Source organism: Coregonus clupeaformis, chromosome 38 (assembly GCF_020615455.1).
Source record: "Coregonus clupeaformis isolate EN_2021a chromosome 38, ASM2061545v1, whole genome shotgun sequence".
NCBI lineage: Eukaryota > Metazoa > Chordata > Actinopteri > Salmoniformes > Salmonidae > Coregonus > Coregonus clupeaformis.
The window spans coordinates 6,513,254-6,523,485 of NC_059229.1; the positions used below are offsets into that span (position 1 = coordinate 6,513,254).

A 10,232-nucleotide genomic window follows, 5' to 3' on the forward strand; every position below is an offset into this window, starting at 1 on the left:
TGGTCGGTGGGGAGGGAGTGACAGAGCCTTCTGCTTACTGAACACTTCCCCAAATCGTGATATGTCTCGGGAACCAGGGACAAATCTGGGGGTTTAGCCTCAACCACCTGACTGGGAACCGAATGGGGACAGGCAGTCTTGAGACAGTTAGCATGACAATCAAGGCTCCAACTCGTTACCTTGCCCGTCACCCAATCGAACGTGGGATTGTGTTCCTTCAGCCAGGGGTATCCAAGGACCAGAGGAACATGGGAAGACGGCAGAATGAAGAATGAAATCATCTCCGAATGATTCCCCGACAACAGCATCTTAACCGGTTCAGTCCTCATCGTGATACGTGCCAGACTACTGCCGTTCAGAGTGGTCGCCTCAATGGCTTCCGGCAATTGCTCCTTGGAAAGCCCCAGCTGTTCCACCAACTCGGCATCAAGAAAGCTTCCATCGGCACCTGAATCGACAAAAGCGTTAATCGCTAAGCTCTGATTCCTGTTCACAAGGGTAGCCGGGAAACGGGGTCTGACAGAGGTACTGAGAGGTTGAAACTGGCTCGCTAAAAGTCCTCCCAACTTTAGCGAGCCGGGCAGTTTGACGACCGCCGGGAACAAGTGGAGATGTAATGTCCCGAGCTACCACAGTAGAGGCAACAGTTGGTCTTACGTCTATGTTGACGCTCCTCCTTGGTTAACCCGTGCCGCCCCACTTGCATGGGTTCAGAATCGGGAGAGAGAACCTCTCCACTAATCCTTTGTGGTGGAGAATGATCGACGTGTTCTGGTCCACCACCCGACCCGACTGGGAACTGAGAAGCTGATCGATTGGACGGACCCCATTGCTTCTCCCTCCTTCGCTCTCGGACTCGATTATCCACCCGAATAGACAAGGCTACCAAGCTGTCCAGGTCACTAGGCTCCGGATAGGAGATCAACTCATCCTTGAGCTGCTCCGACAGACCCTGGTAAAAGGCCGCTTGCAGAGACTCCTCATTCCACCCACTCTCCACAGCCAACGTCTTGAACTCGATCACGAAGTCGGCCACGCTGCGAGTTCCTTGGCGAAGCGAAACAGGCGCCTAGCTGCGTCCCTCCCTCGGACGGAATGGTCGAAGAGCTTCCTCATCTCGGCCGTGAACCCCTGGTATGAAGCCATGCAGCAACTCAAGCCCACTCCAGCGCTCGACCACGCAGCAACTCAATCACAAAGGCTATCCTAGCCTTGTCTGTGGCATAAGAGTAGGGCTGTAGATCGAACACTAATCCACACTGCATAAGGAAGGAACGGCATCTTCCCAGCTCCCCCTCATATTTATCCGGCGTCGGAACCTTGGGCTCACGGAAGGACACAGCTCCAGAAGCGGCAGGCGAGATGGGTGAAACCGGTAGTGGATCCTCCACCGGAAACTCGCGTTGGTTCTGGACCTCCGTCAGACCGGTAGAAAGGTTCCGAACTGACAACGCGATCTCCTGTAGTGCCGTGCTATGTTGTCCCAACATCTTCTCCTGATGGGAAATGGCATGGCGAACAGAGTCCAGATCCGCTGGGTTCATTAATGGCCGGATCGTTCTGTCACGGTTCCCTAAGACAGAACCCAGAAGCAGACCAGGACAAGGAGAGTTGAACGAAGGTGAGGGTTTATTACAGATTCAAAAGGTGCAGAATAATCCAGGAGACGGAGCGGGTGGCGGAGATGAGTAGGTGGAGGTGAAGTGGCAGATTAAACGATGGCACGGCAGGGGTTGGGTGAAGGTTCCGGGAGAATGATGTTAATGGCTAACGATCCGGCAGGGAATGGATGTTAGACCAGAGCCTAAGAAGGGTGATGATCAGGACCAGGTGTGCAGATTGCTGATGGGATGCAGGTGCGGAAATCAAGAGAGCTCCCCGGAGCGTTCCAGCACCCTCGGGAAACTGGAGATCACGAGCAGAACAACTAGACCACAGACAGGACCCGACTCAGACTGCCGGGATCGTTACAAATATTTTGCAGTAGAATGCATTATTTTGACATTGGTGAAGATGTTTGAAAGCACTATAGCTAGCTAGATCCCAGTCAAAATGTACTTATTAGAATATGTCAACATCTAAAAGTGACATTTAACCATTGTAGTTACAGTGCCTAGTGAATGTCTACACACCCCTTACACAGTCTTCACATTTTGCTGAGGGGTGTTTTCCTCTAACATTTCACCTGGTTGTTGCTCTTTCATATTTCTTTTAATCCTGACAACACAACACAGGGTGAAATCCTATGTAATTTCAAGCAGTCGGATGGCAGCATCATGTTATGGGTGTGCTTGTCACTGACAGGGACTGGGTGAATTTGTCAGGATCAAAATAAATATAAAAGCAGCAAAGCCCAGGTTAAACTTTTTATTTCTCAGCGGGACAATTACACATATATTAATGCCAAAGACACACCAGAATGGTTTCCAAGAGGTGTTGATTATTCCTGAGTGGTCCAGTCTCAGTCCAAAAACAATGGGGAAATGTTGCCTTAAGAGTTGTCTAAAGTTTGTAGAAACTAAAATATACCTCCTCACTTTAGCCTCACCCTTTTGTCATTCATAACATATTTCCTGGTTGTTTGTGGCTGTATACAACCCAGTCACAGAGAGCCGAGCCAAGCACAACAGCACATAGAGCCACTGACGGTCACTAGATTCACACAGAACTCAACCCCTGTCCATTGGCATTCTGTAACTGGTTCTTCCAGACACACAATGTCCCCAACGTAGAATCAAACAGACCCCCTTCGCATGAACAAATATGTCTAAAAGAACACATGCTAAAGCAGTATTTTCTAGACCACAATCTAGTTGAAACAACGTGCCAGGCCAATGCAATCTATTTAGATAAAAGCAATTCATCTGAATGCATGAATCACTGTATCATCTATGATAGACTAAATGGCCAAAGGTATGTGGACACCCCTTCATATTAGTGGATTTGGCAATTTCAGCCACACCCATTGCTAACAGGTGTATAAAATCGAGCACACAGCTATGCAATCTCCATAGACAAACATTGGCAGTACAATGGCCTTACTGAAGATCTCTGTGACTTTCAACATGGCACTGTCATAGGATGCCACCTTTCCAACAAGTCAGTTCGTCAAATTTCTGCCCTGCTACTGCTGCCCCGGTCAACTGTAAGTGCTGTTATTGTGAAGTGGAAACGTCTATGAGCAACAATGGTTCAGCCGCGAAGTGGTAGGCCACACAAGCTCACAGAACGGGACCGACGTGTGCTGAAGCGTGTAAAAACTGTCTGTCCTCGGTTGCAACACTCTCTACCAAGTTCCAAACTGCCTTTGGAAGCAACGTCAGCACATGAACTGTTCGTCGGGAGCTTTATGAAATAGGTTTCCATGGCCGAGCAGCCGCACACAAGCCTAAGATCACCATGCGCAATGCCAAGTGTCGGCTGGAGTGGTGTAAAGCTCGCTCCCATTGGACTCTGGAGCAATGGAAACGTGTTCTCTGGAGTGATGAATCACGCTTCACCATCTGGCAGTCAGATGGATGAATCTGCTTTTGGCAGATGCCGGGAGAACGCTACCGGTCCGAATGCATAGTGCCAACAGTAAAGTTTGGTGGAGGAGGAATAATGGTCTGGGGCTGTTTTTCATAGTTTGGGATAGGCCCCTTATTTACAGTGAAGGGAAATCTTAACGCTACAGCATACAATGACATTCTATCGAACACCTTTGGGATGAATTGTAAAGCCGACTGCAAGCCAGGACTAATCGCCCAACATTAGTGCCCGACCTCACTAATGCTCTTGTGGCTGAATTGAAGCAAGTACCAACAGCAATGTTCCAACATCTAGTGGAAAGCCTTCTCAGAAGAGTAGAGGCTGTTATAGTAGCAAAGGGGGGACAAACTCCATATTAATGCCCATGATTTTGTAATGAGGTGTTCGACAAGCAGTGTATATGTGGTCCGCATCTTGATTTATGGCTGTGCACCACTGTGAATACAGTGCTCTACTTTCCAGACCTTGTATGAGTTTCTCAATTTCCCTAAGTCTCTTACAGTCATATCTGTCAACGTGATCCTCTAACTCTAATGCCTACTGATGTTGTGTAACAGTGGAGGCTCCTCAGAGCAGGAAGAGGAGGACCACCCTACTCATTGAATTTCAGAAAAATACGAAATGATAAAAACTTCAAAAGTTATGCTTTTTAGATGAAACTATACTACACCATGGTGTAGCCGAAGGACAGCAATTTTCCATCCTCCTCTGGCTACATTGATTTCAATACAAAACCTAGGAGGCTCGTGCTCCTCACCTACTTCCATACACCTACATGGAAGTTAGGATGGAGACCACACAGAATGTCGATGTGGATGAGATCAAGTAATAATTTGTCAATAGAACCATCAATAAAGATTATGTGGTTGAATGATAATGGATTGTGTGGTTTCACTTGTTTCAGATATATTCATGCTTTACAGTAGACTGACTATATGAATCTGTGAGTGTGGATGTCATAGCAGATACATTTTATCATCTCATTTCAAATGAATTGTTTTCAACCAAAACATGGTGTCCAGCTCTAAAGTTGCCTCCACAAACACTCTCCATACAGTATATAACTCTGAATTAAAAAACTGAGATAGAATTAGATAATTTTGCTGACAACCTACATTCAAATTTCTACTATCAACATTAAAAAAAATTTTTGCCAAGTATTAAACTCACTACAAGTGAATGTCATACATTACACTGTTGAAGATGATGCTGTCACATATACCTTCTCAAGACCATAGAATTGGCCTCACATGCAAAATATAAAAACCTGTATGATAGTCAGATGTATGGGAGCACGCCAAATCAGATAATTTCAAGTTGAAAGACACAGAAGACAGAATGACAGTGTCGGCAAGTCAGAGCATCTTTATTGCATTCACAATGGGGTTGGATGTTGGTGTTCCATCCAGATGTAGTAGAACATGTTGTTCTGGAGGTGTCAACCATAGAAATAGAATTACCAGAAAATAAATCCTAATTCAAGTCAATGTTCCATGATGGGTGTCTGAGGGGCTTAAGCCATTCTAGAAAGAATAGGAGGATGGTATGCACATCCTAAACTAGAGTTAACCAGAGCTGGCCTAAACAAATAACACAGATAATAAAGATAGGGATTTCTCATCTGACGAAGACTTTGTATAAGTTGAAACGTTGTATTTTAGGTTGCATGAATAAAGCACTGGAGAGCAGTAATTTTCCATGTGCTGGCCTCTCATTTCCTATACCCATTCTAGTAATTATACTTCTATGGGGTTAACCTGTTGCTTGCTGCAATGCTCGCTCTGTGTGTGGGACCTTAAGAGGTGTGTTTGGTTTCACTTGAGGAGACAACCTTGCCGTCCACTATTTCCTCTGTGACGATCACCACCTTGCGTGTGGTGGAGGAGGAGGAGCTGGGGACGGAGCTGGAGGAGCTGAGGCTGGATTTGGAGGAGCTGAGGCCGAGGCTGTGAGGAAGGGAAACCCATGGTTAGCATAGTTAGCATCTATCATCTATGATCATAACAAGTATCTCTTAAAGGTCACATAGCAGCAGATGTATGCCAAAAGTAACCATGGCTCATACTAAGGTCAAATTCAAATGAACATTGTTTTTAAAGTCAAATGTTGAAGAAGGCATCAATTCATTTTCACTTGTTTCAAGGTCCCCTGTCACCCCTCTTCCCAACCAATAAAGATGTAACACTCTCCTCCCACATCCTTGTCTGTTTTATTGGCCTCCCTCTGTCCAATCGCATCCTGCCTTACCCGCTAGCCTCTCCGTCCAGCAGCCTCCTGTACTCAGCGATCTCCATCTCCAGGCGTGTCTTGATGTCCAGCAGCATCTTGTACTCCTGGCCCTGGCGTTCCATGTCGCTGCGGAGAGACATTAGCTGCTCCTCCAGACTGGTCACTTGGCTCTGGAGGCGTCCCAGCTGCATGGAGTAACGACCCTCCGTCTCCGCCAGCGTGTTCTCCAGGGAGCCTTTCTATTGGCCGGAGAGAAATAGATGATGTGTCAAAAACAGTGGGAGTAGATTTGGAAATGTGGAATGTTTACTGTCATACTGAAAAGGTTAGCTCTAGTAATTGAATGTGTAGGCAGGTAGAGGTTAGCTATAGTAATGTAGTTGTGCCTGGCTATAACAACTTGAGGGATACTTGAGGTTTCGTAAAGAGAATGATGAAAGAGTCAAATGTTGATTATTGAAGAAAGTTGTAGAAAGGGTATGTAAGCAATGTCCCCTAAAATGTGGTCCTTGGTCAGATGTTAGTAATTACGGCTCACCATGCTGAGCTGTGACTGCAGTTCGATCTCCAGGCCCTGCAGTGTGCGACGAATCTCTGAGATCTCTGACTTGGAGGTCTGGAGAACCTCTGTGCTGGACGCCACCTCCTTGTTCAACGTCTCTGTCTGTAAAACACAATACGTAGTCAGTCATCACAGGAACAAAACAACATTTCAACTCATGATAGAATGTGACAACGTTACCAACTAGAATTTAAGGAACATCTACACCATGAACATAGTTTAGAGGTTCTAGAGGATCTACCTTGGTCTGGAACCAGGACTCCAGGTCGCGCTGGTTCTTGGCACTAACGGCCTCGTACTGCTCACGGATCTCAGCCATGACTCTGCTCAGGTCCTCCTGTGGTGCTGCGTCCACCTCCACGTTGATCTGTCCAGTCATCTGTGTCCTCATGGCCAGCAGCTCCTGTGGAGAAACACATAGTTGTGAGTTTAAAGGATTAAATAGTGACTAACCTCTGCCTGATGGTAACAACTTGACCTGCCCTCTGGCTTCATTATAAATGTGAACACCATTGCTTGATACAGATGTGCTTGAAAGCCAGCAATGTTGTTCTAACGAAGACCCATAGCAGGTTGACATGGTCAATATATGTAATACATTAAGGGACTGTATGGATATGTTCCATCAGCCCACACACACCTCCTCATGGTTCTTTTTGAGATAGATGAGCTCCTCCTTCAGCCCCTCGATCTGCATCTCCAGGTCAGATCTGGCCAGGGTCAGCTCGTCCAGCAGCCTCTTCAGCCCGGCGATGTCTGCCTCCACCGACTGACGCATGGCCAGCTCATTCTCATACCTGAGAGATGAAGAGAGCTTAGGTCAACGAACTGCCTGAATGTGTTCCTCTGTGAGAATAGCATGGGGTTTATAGATTCTAGTATTCCATTTAGTTTTGTGAAAAAACAGAAAGTAGCACCAGGTTTCTGATATGTCTGTTGGGAGGGTGTGGTAATGGTGGAGGTGGAGGGTAATGTCATTTGGTTTCCATTTTTATAGATTCAACACAAAATAAAAAATAAAAACAGTGTGAGGGTTTTTACAGATTTGGGCGTATTCCATTTGGTTTATGGAATGCACCAGTAGTGTACTGTATATGTGGATGGTGTTGGATATAATTACTTGGTTCTGAAGTCGTCTGCAGCGAGCTTTGCATTGTCGATGCTGAGATAGATGCTTCCGTTCAAGCATGTGGCAGCTTGGATCTAAGAGGTGGAGGATGGCAAAACATTTCAGGATGGAGCATGCATGGAATTTCACACAAATGTAATCATTGAGTTCTGAGTTTCAGCTTCACTGTAAATTATAGCTCTTAGAAGCATTACAGGGAACCTGTCGTCTTTATGATCATTGTAAAGCATGGCAAACATAAAAAATGTGTACCTTTTGCAGTCGCCTTGGGGCTGTTAAAAAAATTGTAAGGAATAGCTTCGATGATCTGCTTTATTTTCAATGCTTCAGCTGCAAATATGCATATTGTCTTTGCATTTCATTGGTGCCATATCTTGGTTGAATCAATTATAACAAATGTATGTAACTTAGCATTTTCCAATAGCCATATATAACACTCAGTAACAAGCTGACAACATATGTTCACCATGTACCTGTACTCCATCTCTAACAAAGCATAACATTGTCACTCTGCAGACATTACTATTGTTTTGACATGCTGTGATGTTGTCATTGAGTGCTCTTGCCATTTAGGAGACATGTCACGTACCTTGTCCTGCAGGTCGGCGATAGTAGCGTAGAAGCCAGAGTAGTCGCGAGCGCTGGGGGACGTCTTGCTCTCCATGAACTGACGGATCTTCAGCTCCAGCTCGCTGTTGGCCGCCTCCAGCGAGCGCACCTTCTCCAAGTAGGTGGACAGGCGGTCGTTCAGGTTCTGCATTGTGGCCTTCTCGTTGGCCGACACATTAAAGTCGGCTCCACCACCGCCACCACCACCCCCTCCCATGCCGAAACCATAACCGCCACCGCCTCCGCCACCCCCTCCCATTCCGAAACCATATCCGCCGCCACCACCGCCGCCACCGGAGCCGAACGAGGAGCTAGAGATGCGCACCCCAGATCCTCCTGCACCTCCATACACACTGCCGGCCCTCATGGCAGTGACACGGCCTCCTCCACCGCCACCACCACCCATCGAGGAGAAGCGGGAGGAGCCCATGCCCATACCCATTCCACCACCACCTCCAGACCTCATGGACATGGTGCCACCTCCGCCTCCACCACCACTGCTGCTGTAGGACATGCTAGATCTGGAGAAGGACATGGCTGCTGAGAGGGAGTCTGCCTGCCTGGGATGAGGAGAGAGAATGTTGTGCACGGCCCAGCCACTGTTCCCCTTTTATGCTGCACAGGGCAGAAGGAGGGAGGGAGGGTGGGAGGAGGACATGGGTGGGAGAGGCAGAAGGGAGGAATAGAGAAGGGAGGAATACAGGGAGGTATTACCTCATATAGGGAAGGGCAGGGCTCCTCCACCCACTTTGACACCCTGCGGACAGACACTAGGATACAGAAGGAGATGGAAGAGGATAGATAAGATATGTATTGAAAATGTACTATCGTTGCGCAACTACAGTCCCACCCATCTAGTTCTATATATGGTTTCTGCCTGCAGGGTGCGTGCAGGCATTCACACAAACATATACTAGTGCACACATCCAAAAAACAGTTGGAATTCCTCTCCCATAAAAGCGTCTGGTTTAAAGAGTGGACATGCCTTGTTCAATTAGCCCCACGTAGGTCAGTCAATCAGTCAACACACACAGTATAACTTTGACATGCTGTGACTGGTGAGCTTTGCCATGTTTCCTGAGCATATAGATTGACACACTGAATGGCTATTTACCTGTGGATGTTATCTTACCAAGAAACAAGTTGCAAAGATGCATGCAGTAAATTGAAACTTCACGGTACAATATGATCTTTCGCTTGACACACAGACAACATTCTCCCCGAACAGACCTGTCTTTGTCTCACACACTGATTTCTCGCAAGAAAATCTCCTGTCCTTTTCCTTAAACGCAACAGTCCATTGTTGCTTCATAGTTTTTGTGATTTTATGCACAGACTAAGGTACCATTGTCATAAGTTTCACTCAACTTTATGCATTTTCCATGTCATGTAGGAGTCTGCAGGACCGACAAAAGTAGTAGGAGTAGTTTTTCCTTCCTTTTACCACTTTATAGCACCCATGGGATGAGTCATTACTCCGGGCATTGTACCCCAGGAAAACTCACCCCAGATGGGATGGAAGTACTGTTCTTTCCCCTTAACACCTTGGCAGGGTACTTGGCATCTGCAACTTGCAAGAACAAGCTACTGCTTGTTTGAGAACATGTCTTGCAGATTTTTGTTGTCACGCTCCAGAGTCTCAAATTTTGTACATGGAAAAGTTGATTTACATTTGTTCAAGCCAATGCAAGTTATGTTAATGATTTGCAGTATAATTAAATATTGTGACATTGGTGAAGATGTTTGAAAGCACAATGGCTAGCTAGCTCTCAGTCAACATGGTCTTATTAGAATATGTCAACATCTAAAAGTGACATTTAACCATTGTAGTTACAGTGCCTAGTAAAAGTCTACATACCCCTTGCACAGTCTTCACATTTTGCTGCCTTAAAATGTAATCTAAATATGGATAATCTACTTTTTAAAAGTGAAAGAAAAATTGCAATTGTCCCGCTGAAAAATAAAACTATCCAAGGGTTAGGTTTTCAGAAGACTTTTCACCTGGGTGTTGGTCCTTTCATATATATTTTGATCCTGACAACACAACACAGGTTGAAACCCTCTGTATTTTCAAGCATTGTGATGGGAGAATCATGTTATGGGTATGCTTGTCACCGGCAGGGACTGGGGAGTTTGTCAGGATCACATTTAATATGAAAGGTGCAATGCCCA

General features: G+C 46.1%; 1 protein-coding gene across 1 annotated transcript; it reads right to left on the reverse strand.

Annotated features, from left to right (window-relative positions):
* Positions 1 to 4,870: 4,870 nt before the first annotated feature.
* LOC121534041 (keratin, type I cytoskeletal 13) lies at positions 4,871 to 8,665 on the reverse strand. Its single transcript, XM_045211742.1, has 7 exons — positions 8,041 to 8,665; positions 7,443 to 7,525; positions 6,963 to 7,119; positions 6,564 to 6,725; positions 6,299 to 6,424; positions 5,779 to 5,999; positions 4,871 to 5,477 (listed from the first exon to the last, which is right to left on the reverse strand). Exons 1-7 carry the CDS (start codon positions 8,593 to 8,595, stop codon positions 5,327 to 5,329), a joined length of 1,455 nt encoding a protein of 484 aa, XP_045067677.1. The 5' UTR covers positions 8,596 to 8,665; the 3' UTR covers positions 4,871 to 5,326.
* Between the last annotated feature and the right edge of the window lie 1,567 nt (positions 8,666 to 10,232).

What these genes read in the sequence shown, in the direction of transcription:
- LOC121534041 (XM_045211742.1), bottom strand. Translation starts at nt 8,595, where the DNA reads ATGTCCTTCTCCAGATCTAGCATGTCCTACAGCAGCAGTGGTGGTGGA. An exon ending in TGCAGTCACAGCTCAGCATG is followed by an intron (nt 6,000 to 6,298) that starts GTGAGCCGTAAT and finishes TCCGGCCAATAG; the next exon opens with AAAGGCTCCCTGGAGAACAC. An exon ending in CTGGACGGAGAGGCTAGCGG is followed by an intron (nt 5,478 to 5,778) that starts GTAAGGCAGGAT and finishes CCTTCCTCACAG; the next exon opens with CCTCGGCCTCAGCTCCTCCA.